At 38.6% G+C, this 20378-nt stretch overlaps 1 protein-coding gene across 2 annotated transcripts; it reads left to right on the forward strand.

Annotated features, from left to right (window-relative positions):
- Nucleotides 1-405: 405 nt before the first annotated feature.
- On the forward strand, nucleotides 406-19902 carry si:ch73-173p19.2 (V-type proton ATPase 116 kDa subunit a 1). 2 transcript variants are annotated; one of them, XM_047150228.2, is made up of 24 exons: nucleotides 406-1458; nucleotides 2621-2749; nucleotides 2936-3047; nucleotides 4088-4159; nucleotides 4257-4309; nucleotides 6402-8024; nucleotides 8195-8273; nucleotides 8368-8465; nucleotides 8673-8801; nucleotides 8879-8976; nucleotides 9837-9951; nucleotides 10216-10298; nucleotides 10538-10631; nucleotides 10844-11056; nucleotides 11169-11319; nucleotides 13014-13147; nucleotides 14416-14576; nucleotides 14854-14947; nucleotides 15550-15668; nucleotides 15780-15981; nucleotides 16177-16284; nucleotides 18864-18981; nucleotides 19068-19230; nucleotides 19727-19902. In XM_047150228.2, the coding sequence occupies exons 6-24, from the start codon at nucleotides 7908-7910 to the stop codon at nucleotides 19812-19814; spliced, it is 2364 nt and encodes a 787-aa protein (XP_047006184.1). In that variant the 5' UTR covers nucleotides 406-1458; nucleotides 2621-2749; nucleotides 2936-3047; nucleotides 4088-4159; nucleotides 4257-4309; nucleotides 6402-7907; the 3' UTR covers nucleotides 19815-19902. The 2 variants fall into 2 exon arrangements, with proteins under 2 accessions (XP_047006184.1, XP_053530926.1); XM_053674951.1 differs by lacking the exons at nucleotides 406-1458; nucleotides 2621-2749; nucleotides 2936-3047; nucleotides 4088-4159; nucleotides 4257-4309 and having other exon boundaries at nucleotides 7923-8273.
- Nucleotides 19903-20378: the final 476 nt, after the last annotated feature.

Below are 20378 nucleotides of genomic sequence, written 5' to 3' on the forward strand. Positions count from 1 at the left end.
GGAAAGAGTCAGCGCGCTTGTAATATTGTGATTTGTGCTTATCTGATTCAGCTCGCATATGAAGGTTTGGTTCATCCGCTTCAAAAGCACGTTAAGCTCAAGGCTTGACAAATTCAAAGCTTTTTGGGGAGCAGGGTTTGTCAACTGCTTCATAAATACACGACTTTGATTATATTCAACATGTAGCATTGCATTCCAGAGTGCTCTTAAGGACATTTATTTACAAAGCAACCAGAGATGAAACTCAGCAAACTAACATATACATGCATTTAATATTGTGTGTGTGTGTGTGTGTGTGTGTGTGTGTGTGTGTGTGTGTGTGTGTGTGTGTGTGTGTGATGACAGTAGTGATCACTTATTACTTATTACATTATTACAGTTATTATTTAGTTATTATAATTATAAACATAAATTACTGGTCACTTTAATGGGATTAAAGTGATGAAAGGCACACCAAAGTGTTTCTTCTAAGAAGCAATTTCCTAATTTAGAGCTCAATCACTTTGAAGACTACTATAAACAGGTCTAATGTAAATTTGAATCATTTCATGAATCTGACTAAATGGTCTGTTTTTATGATCCAAAGTTTTAGAATCCTACAGCAAGAACTGGAAGTATAAAGCTCAAATAAATAAATAAATAAATAAATAAATAGATAAATAAATAAATAAATAGTTGCATTATACTGGTTACATGGGATCCGGAGGGAGGAATACTTCACACTGTACCCTTGAGCTTGAGTTAAAATTCTGACTGTATGAGACCGCCATCTTGTGGTCCGCAGTGATACTGCTCTCTGACAAATTTACTGCACAACTGATACATTTTATTCTTTTACTCCTCTATGCCAAAAAATAATCTGTATGCATACAATTCTTTATATGTAAAGAATTGCTATACTGTATAGACACGTTTCTTTCTTTCTTTCTTTCTTTTTTTCTTTCTTTCTTTCACTAATACGTTGCTCCTGCAAAACTACGCATGCGTACTCAGGGGAAGAATTTGCGGGCTCTGGTATCATAGTAACGCGTAGCCTACTTATTATGGGATGCGGTAACTATAATAGCGTACACTCAAAATGAGGGGACAGAAAGCGTGTTCCCGTGAGGATAATTTATGTAAAGATACTATTAAGTTAAGTTCAATAATGGTCAAATTAACGACAAAAAACGATTGGCAATACAAATTGAGATGTTTAAATGTCAAAATATCAGGATAAGAAAATATCAGTGACTGAAATGCCACCATTTTTTTCCTCCTAAACTGAGAGAAGCGGTCAGTACAGTGTCATATATCCCCGAGCGGGACTGCAATAAAAACCCAAACGGCGTTCAATACCTTCGGGAAAACATTACAAACAGCAAACGTTCTTGTTTTAGATTATTACCCGGACACGGCCGAAGGAGTCAGAGTTAATGTTATATCGTCGAAAAAAACAGCAGCCGAACAGCCTCAGAAGTGAGTACAGTTAGGAGAGGAGGACGGAGAGAGAGCTGCAGGCTTGGACATGCTAATGCTAACGCTACTCCTGATGCAACCTTAAGTTTATTACAGCGTTATTACGAGACTTTTATTTACATAACATTTACATTAAACCTACACTTATCAGACTAAAATACTTCAGCGACAATAGACATGGATATTTCAACTCACCTTCATTCTGAACCTTGGTTAAATTAGTCTGGTTTTCATTATAGACACGTATGAGGAAAGCAGACCTCTCACACACATTCATTAATTTACTAATTTTGGATCTTTTACTGCATCATTCAGAACAGGTTCAGAGATTAAATACTTCAGGAAGAGCCTAAAGTGCTCTGGTAATCAAAATAGGTCTTTCACTGCTTTCTGAACCTGTACCTTTAGTGAAATGGGCACCTAGAGTCACGATCAAAATGATTCAACCCCCATTGCAAATCAGGTTTATTGTCAAAATGTACAGACTTTCAGCTGTTTGCAACGAACAAATCAAACAACAGCAATTGAAACAGTTCAACACAGCGAATGCTTCAAGCGGTTTCCCCCAAATTCAACTGAAAATGCAACTTATAACGACTTCTCCAGGTTCAAAATGTTTATTCAACGCCTTCATGGTAAAGCGTTTTTAGTGCTTAGTAGAGCACGCTTTTACTGTTATGACCCACTGCAAATTATTTTATAGTTTGGCACTTTGGTGAAAATGAGAAGTATTTTAGTTATGACTCATCGTGTACTAGTGCTGTGTTTGTCCAATAGTCTCTTGAGCATATTCGTCCCGCCCCTGGGGGTGTGTCTTGCTCTGGTCAATGCATTTGGCTGTGCATCTTACTGCACACTGTTTCTTTTTAAAACCATCGAGAAGAAGAAAAACAAGCACCCCGGTCTTTTCATTTCAGAGAGGTTGTAATTAGTGCGCGTCAGCGTTTATGTGACAGGAACCTTTCAGAGGACTGTTTTACCAACTTGAGGTCTGTTCAATGCCATTATGTCTTCCTCAGGCTGATCGAGAAGCTAGTCAAGTATACTGGCATATCTTGAATCAGTCCAGCACTTCAACATGACACCACTCAGTTTCTGCTTCAAATAGGGATGTTAAAGTAGTTTAGGGAGGTTATTACTTGTGTATATTCTTATTTCTCAGGAGACACCCATGCACCCAGGCTAAGTTTGAGCTCAGGAAACGCTCAGGGTGATGGTTTTGGGCGACATTTTCGGTTTGTTCCAAGATGGGAAAATGGGATTTACTCCAACACTCATCAGCATTCAAAAGGTGTGTTTATTTCTTCATCTGCACACACCCAGGGTCAGTTTTTACTTTAATTTGTCACATGCCTGTAGATGGATGGATGGATGGATGGATGGATAGATACGTTGATTGATTACTTAGATATCTATTGTGATGGGAGTAATTGTAATGGATTATGGCCTGTTATGACCTGATTATCTCCTCAAACAGATGAAGATCTGTTCTTCAAACGCACAACTCTTTTACCTCCAGTTCCCAATCCAGCATGCAGTATAAACAGGAAGGAATCGCATTTCACAGCTTCAAAGTCCTGTACTTTAGTGTGAGTATTATAATAATTTTCACAATTATGGCAAATGGCATCTATGTAATTTTTTAGACTGCGCACAAGTACAAGTATTTTTTGTTGTTACTCATCAGTACTGATAACCTACTCAGCATTAATGAATCAAGGGCATCGTGGGACATTTTATTCACTAGATGGAGCCTTTGTGTTTTCCTTTTTCCTTTGTTTTTGTTTTCACCTGCCCCTGATTTGCTACACCGGTGGTTCTTAAACTTTTTCAGCGTGAGCCCCCCTTGTGTAGGGTGCATCCCTTTGTAGCCTGATTTAGGGTTTTTTTCACGCTAGACTCTTCTGTATTAACTTTCTCAGCTATGAGACTACGTCCTCTATCTAAAACTTATTTGAAATAGTCTTAGGTTTTATCAGCGTGTGGCTAACAGTACATTAGTATATTAACTGATGTATCGGTTTGGTGTGTGTCTCAGTGTGCATGTAAAATTTATGTAATTTATTAATATTTTTCATTTTTTTATGTACATCATAGTTCAAAGGTTGACAATCCCGACATACAGGTAAAATAATAATGTTCTAGAATTTCTATGCGACCCCCTCGGCACCATCTGGTGGCCCCCCAGGGGGCTACCCCCAGTTTGAGAACCACTGTGATCTAGGAGAAAGGAAGCACCTGAGTATCAATCATTCAGTCAGTGTTTATTTATACTCTCACGTGCGACAGTTTCTCTGCGTGCTCGTTTCACTGGTGCAGGCTCACAAATACAGTTGTGTGTGTGAAATTCTTAGCACTCATTTTTAAAAACCACTCACTACACACTCAGATCAATTCAGGAATACTTGTATTGTGCGAAAATGCTGTAGTTCCTCCACAGAGCTGCTTCGCTTTTGCCATTAACCGTGAAATACATCCAGATCGCTGTCATTTTGTGTCGTCTGGTCAGTCGTACATCAGCGTACACTAGGTTTAAGTCATATAATATCACGTCGTATCGGATGTTGGGATCGGAGCATTCTGTACGAGCACGATTGGGTCCTGTTAACTCTCTGTGTTTTGATCTCAGCTCAGAAGACAGATGCAGACTTAATGCTGTATCGTCAGTTCCAGCACCAGCACGCAGCATCTCCAAAAACAGGTGAGTAACACACATCAAAAACAGTTTTGTATTATCAAACCCCTTAGATAACTGGTTTGGTGTGTGTGTGTGTGTGTGTGTGTGTGTGTGTGTGCAGGAGGATGAAGAGCAGAACGTGTAATCTCTCCACTCTCAAATTAACCACCAGAGGTAAGTACATCATTTTTCACCGTGTTAATTTCAAAACTATTTGACACTGAAATGACGCCAGACATGTTCCGCCATTTCTTTTTTCATATCACGATATAAAAGCTTTTTTTTTTCTTTATCACAACAGGTTTTCAGTAGTTACGGGTGTTCCCTAATTTCCCACGGACATTATGTACTATGTTCACACTCTGCTCACTGAATGTGTTTAATTCATACATGTACACCAGCTCCATGGAAATGAATTGAGTTATATTAATACAGTTTGTTTCTGTACATCCAGGATGATTTGATCACGTGTTTTCCTGAATAAAAATCAAGCCCTGCTCTTTTCAACGGCTCACCCGATAGAACCCAGGTCACTGGCATTGTGAGCCAGAAACATTACCACTTTGCTATTGCGCCGCAGATGACACAAGGCGGTTAATTTAATAGTATATTTATTTCTTCCCGTCAGCACCAGCACCTTCGGGAGATTTTATAACGTAATTAATACAACGTGAATTGATCACAGTCATCCTACATACTTCAAATTAGTAATTAGAACCTCGTTTATATGAAATCACGTTTAGATGAGAAACCTCATTTTTTTGTGTGTTATGTAAACTATACATTATACGTTCTCTTAAATCTGTCCGATCATATATTCTACTTTTTTCCAGAGTAGTTTACTAGTCCGTAGATTCATCATTCCCTTTGTTGTTTTTTTCCCCCAATCTTTTTAGTCTGCAGCTTTTCCTCAGTTTCCATTCTCTCTAATTTACAGCTGTCATTTCCTTCTTCATTTTTTTAAAAAATTATTATTATTTTTTTTTTACTGTTTCTAATTTAGAGATGCTCCTTAATTTCCTTCTTCCCTATTTTCCAAGCTCCCTAGTTTATGGCTAGTTTTCTCAGTCCCTCATTTCTAGTTTGGATTTCAGTAACCCTATGTGCTTCCTTAGTTTTGAGTGTGCCTGTTTTACAGGTCCGTATTTTCCGTGTTTCCTTGTTCATAGTGTTTTTTGTTTGTTTGTTTGTTTGATGATGGTCTAGGGCATTTGGTTCGCAACCAGGGGAGCACACCGTGGAGAGATCGGAAAAGGGGTGCAAATTGTTCCATCCATCCATCCATCCATCCATCTTCTACCGCTTACTCCTTTTCAGGGTCGCGGGGGGTGCAAATTGTTTTCATGAAAAAAACACAGACAGGGTATCAATTTGGTACTTGGTGTGTTTTATTGCTTTTCAGATAGAATGTGCATCGATGAAAAACCCTGCATTCCTTCTCCCTCTGTATTTTCTTTTTGCTGGGGAGAGGTGGAGCTTAGCCTGGCTTTTATCTAGCTGTCAGTGCAGACCAGTGTTGCCAACTTAGCCACTTTTCAGACCTCTTTAGTGACTTTTTTGGCCAAAAAAAAAAATTTTTTTAAAAATAAAGCGCCTAGCGACAAATCTGGCAGCATTTTGGACAAACCTTAGCAACTTTCCAAACGTGGCCGGTACTGTCCTGCAAGTGCGAGGTCTTTCTTTCCCGCTGCACTCTCACCTCTCTCTGCATCTGCTCTGTTCAGTGAGCGGTCGAGAGCCGGAGATTTAACAATGGCATGGATAACGAGACGCGCCCTTCGTCCCAATTTACATAATTTGTATGCGAATGTTTTTGGAACGCAAGACGGATGTAATGCAGCATGTTTTACATGTAAAGTAGTGCATGTTATTACAACCTAATTCTCTTGTCCAAAGTAGTTATAGTCATTAAATGTATTTTAAAAAATCATAAAAGTTATGAAAAGTAATTTAAAAAAGTATAAAAATGAAAAAAATCTATCTGTCTATCTATCTATCAATAACAGATTATAGATAATGTTATTAGTAGATCGATTTTATATAGAATAGATAATCATTATACCTGGTCTCCTCCAGTATTGGATGTGCCACATGATAGTGGAGGATTGGGCGGGCTTTAGTTACAAAAGGTTGAGAACCTCTGGTCTAGGGATTGCGTGTCCAAATAATAGATTCTGAGTAATACTTGCTCTGTTGCGCACTCAGACATTTGGAGTCGAATACAGCGCTTCGTTGTTTGACCAGGTGTATGTTACGTTGTGTTTAGATCAGTCGTACGCAGATCCGGTGTTGGGAGCTTCAGCCTCGTTCATCAGGAGACTTCTGGAAATGTCCACCCTGCAGGAGAAAACCATTCGCCAAGAAAAGATCATTCAACTCAAGAAGAACGGGAGGCACGAACCCTAACCGTACAGTCTGCTGGTTAAAATAAAAGCAATTCTCGGGCAGAAACGAAACGTACGCAGAGTTCTGAATGTCGTCAGTCAGACAAGACATGTTTATGATGTGTGTCTGGAGTTTACGTTTTGAGTTTAGCACTGTAGCTACAAATCTAGTGAGGGAAGCTTAGAGCCCCATGAAGGCGTCAGGGAAATGGAACATCACACACTCGTTTCAGGATGATTTTTTTTTTTCTAGTTGTTCAGTATCTTGACCTTTTTAAGGTGCTTTGGAAACTGTGACTTCTGACAATAATAAAACAATAAATAAATCAGTAGTAGATATCTTGAAGCTTGAATTATTTTCTTTAATGTAGAATTGTATGGTTAGTTCCAACTTTCAAGGCAAGTGTGTTGATTTGAAGTTTGAACAATGAAGGTTAAACAAGGAGAAACTTGTAACTAGCTAAATAGTATGTGTACCTGACAAAATGCCAATGCCCAAGCCCAGAAGATTATCATTTGTTTTCTGCCTGGTAACTAGTGTTGGACGTTTACTTGAACAGTATATACCTTTCTCAAATCAACCAGTGTGTGTGTGTGTGTGTGTGTGTGAGTGTGCGTATGCCTGTGCGTGTGCGTGTGCGTCTTTTGGCAGAACAGTATCGATCGACTCATAATTAGTTTCACCCACAGGGTGGAGATGTCATTGTATCAGAATCACGTGGGAATGTGGGTGTGTGTGTGCTCGGGTGTTCATGTGTCATGTGGTTAGAAGAGCGTTGTGCCTAATTACTCTTTGTTGATATAAAAACAATTTTTATATAAACATACTACACGATTATTTATTATATGTTCTACATTATTTTAGCATGACCTAAGAATGATCAAAATTAGATTTGATTCACTGGAAACTGAATCATTTGATTCACCAACAGCTGAAATGTTCAGTGCAAAGAGATGGATACGTGTACTAGCAAAGCTCATCGCCTTTTAAATTATAAACAGAACAAGTGAATCGTTTGACTCACACACAACCGAATCATTTAGATGCATCAAATACTGAATCATTACCTTTACCTTTAACTGAATCATGTAATAAATGATTCGAGAATAGATTTGATCGCATTGTTCTCGTGGTGTCTTAGATAAAGAACCTCAACAATGGTAGTGTCACTATTAATGAGTGTCTGTATTGAGCAGGGTTTGTATCGATCAGGGTTCTAATTGATTCATGCCTGTATTGATTGAAACACACAGGACTCGACAATGTCTCATCACACACATAATTAAAACACAGACTGGGAGAAGTGAGTAGGAACTGAGCTTCTGAAGGCAGATGGTGCAATTTTATCGCGAATGTTTATAAAGTTGAAATTAAAAGCAGCAGCAGTATGAGTTTGCTATTCCGCAGTGAGGAGATGTGTTTACTTCAGCTCTTCTTTCAAACCGAATCAGCACTCAGCTGCGTTAATGAGCTTGGCCTTCTGGGACTTGCCGAGTTCAGAGATGTGAGTAAAACTGTGTGTGTGTGTGTGTGTGTGTGTGTGTGTGTGTGTGTGTCCTCTTTGGCCTGGATATATCCTTTTCGTCAAGGTTACTGTTGTTTTTGGTTGTGCAGACATTATTATTATTATTATTATTATTATTATTATTATTATTATTATTATTATTATTCCAGCTAAACCCAGAGATGAGTTTGTCTCAGAGGAGATTTGTAAACGAGGTGAAGAAGTGTGAGGAAATTGAGAGAACCATCAGTAAGTCATTCATTTTTGGACAAGTTAGGAATAATTTATGCAAGATATTTAAATGAGTTATTTCTCTAATATTGTTCTATTTCAAAATTTCCAGAGTATCTGGAGGGTGAAATATTGCGATGTAATATTCCTATCGCTACTGGATCACACAGTGAGGAAACTCAGTGTAGCAGAGACACATTGGCGTTTGAGGTGAGATCAAATAAATCAAATGCTGCTTAACTCAAAGAGTATCAATTATTATTATTATTATTATTATTATTCAGTGATTCATATGAAATAATCACAGTACTAAATTATTTCTTTTTATTTTAGTTGCACCGGAAATCTCAATGTTTGTAAGGAATCACCGTCCTGTCGTGTTTACTGACTGTGTGTTTTGTCATGTTGTGTGTACAGTGTGAGGTGAAAGTGCTGGAACAGGAGCTGAAGGAGATCAACTGCAATCATGCAACACTGAAGAGGAACCTGACAGAGCTGCTAGAGATCAGCGCACTGCTCGGCATCATCCAGGACTTCTTGCAGGAGGTAAAAAGTCAAAATGACTAAATGAATTGTCACACCATCAATCATTTTACATTTCATTTCTGTGATTAAACCCTCAGGCTGAGACGCAGCTGTCCTGTACTGAGCTTCAGTCTGACGGACTGCACGGCGCTCACCGCCGAAACAGCATTAGCACTATCACAGCTGCCAAACTGGGGTAACACACACACACACACACACACACACACACACACACACACACACACACACATTCAGACTGAACTGTTCAGAATCAGCTAAAATGAAAGCTTGTGATATTTTCAATGAAAGAGCCTCACTCCAATACTAAGTTCTTTTATCCAACATTTACTCTGTTATTTAAAACCCTGTTATCAATATTAATGTCTGAACTGCACACGAACATTTTGTCTACGAGAATGGGCTGGAATAGATACAAAAACACTTAAAATTATTACTTAGCAGCTTATTATAGGCTTATTATAGGCTTATTATAAGCTTATTATAGGCTTATTATCATCTTAAAGCATAGTATTCATTAACTACAGCGAAATTTGTATGCAGGTACCTGTATGACGTTACAAAACCCTAATTATAACCTAATCCTAAGTGAATAATAACTAACAATTCGTTATTAATCATTATGACATTGATCTGATATACATTCCTTTCATTTCATACAATTGGATTTTGCTATTTGGAAGTCGTGAAAGACCCCATTTACTATTTTAGGGGTCTAGAGGTTTAAACTATTTGATGTGATCATGTTGTTACCTTGAATATTACTAATACCTTCTTACCAGCCTTTAATAATAAGGTATTGAGACATAAATTGAACTCTATTAATGGTAGTACCGATTCTTATCTCCTTAACAATGATCTCCTCAGTACTGTGTCCTCTACAGATTTTCCGTATCGAAACCCAGGCTTTTTTTTTTTTTTTTTCCTTCTTCATATTACAAAAAAAGCTGCTCTATTCTAAACGCCAAATCCTCAGTGTTTTTTTGTTTTTTTCTTTTTCTCTTCTCCATTTTTGTATTTCATCTGAATCCGTTTCAGGTTCGTTGCCGGTGTGATTAAACACGATCGGTTTCCCGCGTTTGAGAAAGTCCTGTGGCGTCTTTTTCACGAGAATTTCCTGCTGCGCCATGCAGAGATTCAACAGCACCCAGAGGTCAGAAATGAAAGCAGATTTACAACCGTGTTATACCCGAACCGGTTCCCTTCCTGTGCGTATCCTCTGATGTTTTATAGTCAATCACCTGAGACATGTTTAGCGTGTCAAGTGTCTGCTTGCTTTCGTTTTTCAGTAGTGTACCTCCGACCTCACTGTCACCTCAGGCTACGCTTCATAATCCTTGCAGCTCCTGTCTATTACTGTTACCTGATCGTGCATCAACTGTATTATCTATGGTTATGATATTTTCGCCTTCTACAGGATGGCATGGTGAAGAAAGCCGCCTTCATCATCTGTGTGCAGGGCGAGCAGGTGCAGGGAAAAATCAGAAAAATATGCGAAGGGTGAGAGAAATTGCATTATGGACTTTCTGAAGGAGAAAGAACTTAAAAGTGAAGTTCAACATGCCTAATATTATATGACGGTTGTTCTGAAATATTTGTAATGTCACGTGATGAAAAGAAAAGCCAAATAACTTTGTTCGGGTTTGGCGTGTGGGCTGCTGTTTACCGACTCTTACTGCACACCCGGTTCAGATATCGAAGGACGGAGTTTTCTTATATGTATAACATTTGTGTTGAAGGTTTAGAGTCAGTTTGTACCCTTGCCTGAACACTTTACACGCCCAGGACGAGATGAAGCGGAACATACGGACACGCATCGAGGAACTGCAAATGGTAAAACATTTCATAATACTTTAGCAATGCAATGATTATGGTGTGTATGCCACATCTCCATCGTATGCTCATGGGATTATGATTTCATTCGTTGTCCACAATGTCCAACAGACTGTTTACAGTAATTCAAGTAGAGAATGTTTATTCTACTCTGTGAAATAGTAATGCCGTTAGATCGACCTCCAATGCTGTCTCACGTCACCCGTCTATAGATCTTACGCCAGTGTGAAGAATTCTGCACCGCCGTTTTGAATAAAGCAGCAAACAGAGTTACAGACTGGTCCGTCCAAGTGCACAAGATGAAGTCCATCTACCACACACTCAACATGTGCAACATCGATATCACACGCAGACTCACCATCGCAGAGATATGGTGTCCGGTGTCGGATCTCGGTCACGTCCAGAGTGCGCTCGCTAAAGCCGCTGTGAGGAAAGATCATCGCCACATACATGATTGCAGTCACGATGATGTGATCATGCACATCAACACGAAACTGTTCAATGTCTCATCACGTGTATGTTTATGTGCGCATGCAGGAGCATGCCGGTTCCAGCGTCAGTCCCGTCTTAAATCGCATCCCGAGCCCTGAAACCCCGCCTACGTTCAACAGGACGAACCGTTTCACTGCAGGCTTTCAGCATATCGTCGATACGTACGGCGTGAACAGTTATCAGGAGGTGAATCCAGGTGATAGCAGCTGTTTTCAGTTACAGTTAATTGATCAAGCACACAGATCCATCTTGTAATATTTACTCAAACTAAAACTAATGAATTCTTTTTCCAACACAATGCTTCAAAGATTCATCAGTTCTACTTCATGAAGGTCACTTCATCTCTATATGCCAAAGCACATGCGTCTTTTCTTACCATGATTGCAGATACCTGAAGTGCTTGTCCCTGAGCACAGGTTTCCTGGGCTGTCAAAACAGCAAGTATGTACACTAACCGGTCAAAAGTTTGTGGACACTCGACTGAATTGTTTCTCATGACCTTTCGATCTGAAGGTGTGTGATTAAATGTTTGAAATCGGTGTTGTAGAGAAAAATATAATCGTACCAACATATTCATTTCTTTCATTAGAAAACGAACATTTTTTTATCAAAAATAATAGATTTTTTTAAACGGACGACTCAGAGCGAAATATTCCGAAAAGCAGGAGATAAGAGTCCAGCGTCGGTGGGAACTCCTTTAATACTGTTTAAAAAGCATCTCGGGGAAATTCCTCAAGAAATCGGTTGAGAAAACGCCAAGAATACATTTCGAAGATGCTCGAATATTAAGTTATTTTGGATTTTTTTTATCACAGCATAATTCCCATAGATCCATTTGTGTTACTGCAGAGTTTTGATGACTCTATTATTCTTCTCAGATGAGGAGAAAGAAAATAAATAAAGAATGAGTGTCTAAACTTTTGACCGGTGGGTGTAGGTTATAAAGGAACACAAGGAATACCTAAGATGGTGATGGAGCCAGCGAGCACCCCACACTCTGATGTGGGGATGTGTGTGAGATGAAACGGTAGGTACAGTGCTGTGAAATGTACTTCTTCTGGTTTTGTGTATATGTCACACTAAATAGTTTTAGATCTTAATTTCGATGCACAACACAAAACACACGCAACCCGAGTAAACACGCAGTATAGTTTTTAGATTGCAGTTTGATCGATTTGGGGAATTAGTAACTACGTGGGCAAATTTTCACACAGGCCCAGTTGGTATTGGATAACGTTTTTGCTTCGATAAATAACATTATCGTTAAAAAAAAAAAACTGTATTCTGTGTTTACTCAGGTTACAATTTAGTATGAGATGCACACAAAAACAGGAGAAATACTTTTTTTTCACAGCACTGTACTCAAATGCCTCGAGAGTCAGTACTAAATATATCTGAGGTGGCTTTGGAAGAAGAAGAAGAAGAAGAAACCTGGAAAAGTGCTTGTTATACTAGACAGAAGAATGCTGAGAAAAAGACAGACAGGACCCCAGTCTTTGCTGAAAGATTTTGTAACATGAATTAGTGACTAGATTATGTAGTGCCAATGTTTTAATCATTTACATGTGTGTTAAATTGTTGTGTAAAGATCTGGAGTCCGTATTAGGCGTATAGTTTGCTGTGTATTAGATGACGGGAGACAGTAATGGCATGACAGGAACGGTCCCGCATGACCAACTCAGGGCACTAGGGTTCTGGTCCGGCTTAGATCGAAGATTCGTTTCTCTTGCTAAGCCAAATCAGCCGTTATGCTTACACCGATTGAAGATAGATTTAGGATTGTGTCAAGGTTTTAACAGTGGTATTGCTGTGAAATCTAAAGAGACGGTCGGAGCAATGAAACGCTGTTAAGTCAAACACTTGCTTTCTTTTTTCTTCATTCTGTCTTAGCTCCATACACCATAGTAACGTTCCCATTCCTGTTCGCTGTGATGTTCGGTGACTGTGGTCACGGACTCGTCATGACGTTGATCGCTGCCTGGATCATCATGAACGAGCAGAAATTAAACCAGCAGAAGAACGAGGTACGAGTGGTCATGTGAAATGTGTGGAAAATGACCGTACAGACCATCGTAAAAGTAGCCCATAGAGGTCATGTCCACTTTGTGGCACTAGTAGACACCATGAACTCCATGAGTCTCAATAGTGAGATCGTGGCTCATACACAGGGCCGTGAAAGGTGGGGTGAAAAGTAGTGACGATTATAGGGGCCCCCACTGCTCAGGGGGCCCACTAAATAGAGTGCTACTCTAGAAAGAATTATAGTCTATATGGTACAGCTTCAGCGTGTATGCCTGAGAGTTTAAAGAAAACCACAAAAACTATTCATGCAATTTTGTGAAAGATGTTTTCCATATATCTCCTCTCCCCTCCCTAAAAATGGTTTAGTCCGACGGTTATTAATTATTTCAGCTCAGTCAGCGACAACCAGCAGAGGAACCCAATGAAACTGTAAGTCCCACCCCAGCAAGTGAACATCACCGGTCAGAGTTGAAGCTGTTCTGAGAACAGTTGAGGTTAGAAGTGAAGTTACACTGGAAGAACAGGACACTGAGAGATTGAAAAAACATAAATCTGGATACCAGATTGACTGCGATAGATTGGCACCCTGTCCAGGGTGTCCCTCACCTTGTGCCCCATGCCCCCTGGGATAGTCTCCAGGTTCCCCACGACCGAGTAAGAATTAACGGTACAGAAAATGGACGGATGGACGGATGTAGAATTAGCCCTGCATGCCTATATTTTATAACATATATGATATGGATGGAGGGCGGTTAATATTAATATTAATATTTTTTCATGGGGCGCAGAGCTCCCTAGCTACGGCCCTGCTCTTACCAACATAAACCAGAGATGAGACCGGGATGAGACCAAGGTGCAGTGTATAAATTATAAAAAGTGTTCTAGTTCTGTAATAGTCATATAATTTTTATAATAATTCTATAGAAGACTGTGATTTGCCATATTGCCCTGAAATAAAAGGTAATGCTTCGCGCTAGTTTTTTTCTGTTCTTGGATTCTGTTTACTTTTTTTCCAGACTAGAAATATACTCAGATGCTCAGCTGTACAGCCCTCGAAGCACAAAACAGTCCTCGTTCATTCGACAGTTAAAACATGTGCAGCTTACAATGCAGTTGACGTTGCAAATTTGTGATCTGTGAAGAGCAGGTTATTATGTGATGCTATTTAACATCACTAACAATGACCTGATACTGGATACAGGTTTTGGGGGATGACTTTTTTTTCTCCTCATCTTCTCTTTACAAAGTTTTAGTAATTGTTTCCCTCCAGATCGTGTCCATGCTGGTGGGCGGGCGCTACATCATCCTGCTGATGGGCCTTTTCTCCATCTACACTGGTCTCATTTATAATGACTGCTTCTCCAAATCCTTCAACATCCTTGGCTCGTCATGGAGCGTCAAAGCCATGTTCTGGCCCAGTGGACCCTGGAGGTGAGACACTGAGAGTCTGAAAGAGTTGGTCATTCTCCACCCCACCCCCCACCCCCCACACAGACACACACTAACAAACTAACTAGTTTTATATATATATTAAGTAAACAATGAAAAATAAAAATGTATATCCATATATATTTATCTGAGCATTAAATAATTAATGTTTATGTTTCAAATAACAGAAACAACTCTTTGTGAATTGCACAAAGCCACATCACTGATACATATCGTCCTGCTCACGGTCTATTTTGTATTTTACTTTTCTGTTCTTCAGTAATCAAACCCTGCACAGTTCTGATCATCTCCAGTTGGACCCTGCCGTGCCAGGAGTTTACTCTGGAACCCCATATGTGCTTGGCATCGACCCAGTCAGTGCATAAAACAGTCAAACAGGACATCATGCCATCTTGATATATCATCAAACTCTTATAATGTGTCATTCTGGTTATCTAATGTGGAATCATTGTCTGGCTCAGTTTTCTAAATCCATTTTTGATGGCTTTATATTCTATTATTTATCTTCACTCCTGATAGTATGATTGAAGTTTATGTGTAGTACCTGATTCAGTCCACTAGATGGACTAAAAATCATGCGATTTTTCACACAAGCCCTAAAAGTAGACAACGAGAACCCAATTAGACAAATGAAACAAAAATATTATACTTGGTCATTGGTCATTGGTTATTGAGGAAGATGATCCAATATTTTATATCTGTGAGTTGCAGCAGTGTTCTTCTTGGAGAGTAATGACTTTCCCCTGCCATGCCCACCATTGTTGTTCAGTGTTCTGTGTTCATATAGTGTATCTATATTGCTATTTATGTTGAATCAAATTGAACATGGTATTTCAATTGACACAGTGTAACAGCTCAGTTATTCAAGCAGCAGATGTGTGTAGCTCTTACTCTCACTGTATTTTTATTCTTTTAAAAAAAAATTTTTTTTTACATTTTGCATTTTTACTTATAGGTGTGGAATATTGCATCGAATAAACTCTTCTTCCTAAACTCCTATAAGATGAAGATGGCGGTCATAATGGGAGTTTGTCACATGACCTTTGGTCTGACCCTCAGTGCAGTCAATTACATGTGCGTATTCATGTAATTAAATTGGACTAGTTCTGTTGATTAGTAAATAAGTAAAGGCTTTAGGAGCGCTGCTGTAGTCCTATAACACAGATATTTTTGTCTGTTATGCAGATATTTCAGAAATGTCCGCAACGTGTTGCTGCGCTTCGTGCCGGAGCTCATCTTCTTGCTCTCTCTGTTCGGTTATCTCGTCTTCCTCATACTGTTCAAGTGGTGCATGGGCGTACAGTGTGACAGCAGCATCCTCCTCATCTTCATCAACATGATTTTTTTCAACTATCAGGCTGACGAGAAATTCATCTACAATGGACAGGTTTGAATTCATGTTGTTCATGGTATATACAGTATGTATATATAGTCTAATGCCTTAAAATAGTATACTGAGTAACATTATATATGTTAATGTTCTTTAAACATCTTCTTTAAACAAGTCTAGGCGTGCCGTATTAAAACGCCAACAGAATGATCATTAGAATGAACCGTATATCCGTGCTTTATCTTTCCCCAGAAAGCTGTCCAGATATTCCTGGTGGTCCAGGCTCTGCTCATGGTCCCTATAATGCTGCTAATAAAACCACTGCTCACTTACAGAAGGCAAGAGAAGATCACAGACCAGGTAAGAGAAAAAATTTATAGCTAATGGAAAACATTTGAATATTTTCATGAAACCAGTTATGATGACAATCCAAAGAGAGTACATATATGTATATAACCCAGCAGGTATTTCATGTTCATGAGTCACTGCACATACTTAGATGTAATTATGTAAATATGATCACATGACATGACTATAATAATTCGCACAAAGCAAGACTTCGTTAAAGCCCTGAAAGATGGGTTTCATTGCGTATTTATGTTGGAGAGGTTTGATGTAAAGAGTGAACGAACCCAGTACAACAGGTTGATTTTAACGAAATTTAATTAGCCACCACGAAAATAGCAAGATTGTTCAGTCACAAAGAAAATTAAATAAAGCAAGCATTAACTGGCAAATTATGCTTGCAGAGTCTTTCATGAAAAACTGTACTATAAACTGTATACAGTACTATATACTGCCTGTGTGAATGTAGAAATAAGCAAGCACGATCAAAGCTTGTGGAGAAAAAGGATGTGTAAGTCGAATGCCACGTCGTAAGCAAAGTGGTTCTGAAGTTCTGAAGAACCATATTCGGCAGAGTTCCTGATAAAACGACGCATCAGCCTACCAGAAGGATTCGATGCAGTATTTAAAAGCAAACAATAAAATGTTAATTTTGCAAATATTTCCTTTGATTATTTCGAAAGAACTTTGCTTTACAGAAAATTTTTGCACAGCAATGTATGACAAAATATTTGCATGAATATTTCAAATGATATGAACCTGAATTTCTTCTTCCCTGCTACACTCTGCACTCTGGGGACTATCAGATTTCATCAGAATTTTTCAGTAAGCTGTTTCTGGGTGGAGTCAAGATGTGGTGAAAGACATGTAAGAGTACATGTACAGTGCTGCTTGAAAAAGTAGACAAAGAGAACCTAATTAAACAAACGAGACAAAATATGATACTCGGCCCTTTATTTATTAAGCAAAATGATCCAATATTACGTATCTGTGAGAGGCAAAATTATGTGAACCTCTAGGATTAGCAGTTAATTTGAAGACATGGCGCTCACTCACACCTGATCATCATCCCATTGATTGAAAACACCCGACTCTAATTTCACTTCAGATTAACTGCTAATCCTAGAGGTTCACATACTTTTGCCTCTCACAGATCTGTAATATTGGATCATTTCCCTCAATAAATAAATGACCAGGTATAATATCTTTGTCTCATTTGTTTCATTCGGTCCTCTTTATCTACTCTTAAGACTTCTGAATGAAGTTTTAGGTCATATTTATGCAGAAATATAGAAAATTCCAACTTTCAAACTTTCTAACTCACAAACGTTCAAGCACCACTATACACTCAGTTTCACGTCTAATTGGGTGTGCACACGTGTACTGTGTGTTTACGCAGTGCTTCATCGGATTTCGTTCCCCGTATTGTTAACCGCAATATCTTGGCGTAAAACATTTTCCATTCTGGTTTCATAGCTGTGTAATACAATACATTGCGGCTCCTTAGATCACGCCCTGCCCTTTGTACAGCGTTCTTGCTTTGTCGGCTGTCACATTATCATCATTATCATAATTACTCCCTGTCATGGGAGCTTTTACTCTCCATAAATTTTACACCGAGATGACCTGATACACACTAAAATGCAGTTCTTCAGAACCTGTGGAATAGTTCAGGCAAGAATGAAATGTGTAGATTTTTTCCCAAATATGCTTGACACATGTTTGTACCGTAGAAAAAAAAAAAAAAAGAAAAAAAAAGTTGACTTAGGCTTAATTTTAGGTCAATTAATTTTAAGTTAAGTCAACTTTTCTTTTTTTTTTTACAGTGTGGTGTCTGAAGGTTATTAGTATTATTTTTAAAAATGATTATTAGTATTTTATTATTTATTTTTTTACTTTTGCACCAGTGCTACTTGCTATCTGAACTACATACGTATATAATCACAGTTCGTCATCTTAAACTGACTTGAACTTAAACTGTTTTGTTGTTTTGGCAACCCGTTATGTATACAATGGACAAAATGAATCCGCAGACGGTCAGAAATCCTAAACATTTTCATAGTTCAGTATCACTCCATTCAGAATCAGACTCGGGTAGGAAGTGGGGATTTAATGTGCTATTTTGAAGTTTAAAGACAGAATGTTTGTTAAAAGTGATTCAGATGGTGATTGGTTACTACACGGAGCTAATGATAGCAACTTATTTCACTGTGAATAAATTAAGTAGCTGCCTTTAAGCTTTAAACTACAGCGTCTTTGCTATAGTGCTAGTCTGTGGTCGGTGAGCCGAACATGACGTGTGACTCGATCAGAACGAAGGATTTAACATATTCTTCCACAGTGTACATGAAATGCTATCAGCATATAGCGTATTTAAGAGTATGCATTGTTGCAAAGCAGCTACACATGAAACACAGATGCGGATTTAGATCCGTAATGAGCAACGCACGAAGTGGCATGACTTGTTGGAAAAACAAATCTATTCGAATATGCTACACTGTACATTTTTATACATTTCCTATGCTCCCACTCAAATGACACCACACAAACGATAAGTTATAATCTTTCGCTAAAGCTGTGCACATTTTTTGTAGGTCAGTCTGAGCGATGTGTTTGTGTGCGAAGCGATCCACACCGTAGAACACTGCCTCGGTTGCGTCTCCAATACCGCGTCTTATCTGCGGCTCTGGGCTCTCAGCCTCGCCCACTCAGGTACACACTCGCTCACACATACACACTACAGACGAAATCAGATTTATAAGACCTAAAGAGCATTCCTTTTCTGTATATGTGTGTAGAGCTATCTGAGGTGTTATGGCGGATGCTGATGCGCGTCGCTCTGCGCTCTGGTTCCTCGCTGATGCTGACGCTGATCTTCTGCTGCTTTGTGTTGTTAAGTGTGTCCGTCCTAATACTTATGGAGGGATTGTCTGCATTCTTGCACGCGTTACGACTGCACTGGTGGGTGTCCGTGTTTCGGAATTCAATGACCCTATAATTATGTATTATTATGCATTATTTAGTGTATCATAACGGCGTAATAATTCTATCTTAATAGACGTTAACTCACAGTCCGTTAACGGTGAGGTCATGCTCATGATGGCCAGAGAAGAATCTCAGCCATGCGTAAGCCTAGACTGATGTTTTTTCCCCTCAGAAAATGGTTCCATCCGGTAAAGATTTAATCAATCAGCCTTTAACAGACCGATGTGTCTTAATGAGATTTTTAGTTCTCACAAATTCTCTAGATTTACTTGAGACATACAGCCGGTACTAAGCCGATTCATTCCAAGATGTAAGCGCATAAGTTGGGTTCATCTTTGCGTAACCCTCACAGATGCCGTCTCCGCATAGAAATCTGAGGCTTTAAGGGTTGCCTTCAGGTAGTTGAACAAACACATATGTATCTGCGTGTATGTGTTGTAACTGTGTCATTTGTTTTGTGTACTTATTACAGGGTAGAATTTCAGAACAAGTTTTATAAAGGAACCGGATTGAAATTTACACCGTTGTCCTTCAAGACTAAAGAAATACAGCAATGGTGAGGTATTAAATTGTATTGATTACAGTGAAGTTGCCAGTGTACACATATTTAACACATTTAATACATTACGGTAATGTGTTACATTTATATATATATATATATATATATATATATATATATATATATATATATATATATATATATAGATATATGATACATTACATAAAGAGACTGGGTATAGCAACATATGTATAAGTATTTACTCTAACAAGTATCTGTAGTAACCTTGATGGCTGGGTTTATGCAGATAGTTGCAAAGCTAGAAGCTTAGTTCTGATTTCCTGTGGATTGTAGAGAACGGTAAATAGTATTTCTCTGTTCCGTATAATAAAAAGTACAAATGTTAAACAGTAAAGGTTAAACAGTGAAATGTAAATGAATGTCAGCTGCATGTACACGGCTTATTAGTTCAATAAAATGTTTCTGTACACTCTTCTGTTTTTTTTTTTTGTTGTTGTTTTTTTAAACTATGTGTACAGTGAACTAGAGTGTTGTAGTCCAAATGCAAGTCGACTTTGAGTTATATAACTATCAGTTCAGGTGTAAAAGCTGGGAGATGTGATAT

This window comes from Ictalurus punctatus, chromosome 23 (assembly GCF_001660625.3).
Source record: "Ictalurus punctatus breed USDA103 chromosome 23, Coco_2.0, whole genome shotgun sequence".
Taxonomy (NCBI): domain Eukaryota; kingdom Metazoa; phylum Chordata; class Actinopteri; order Siluriformes; family Ictaluridae; genus Ictalurus; species Ictalurus punctatus.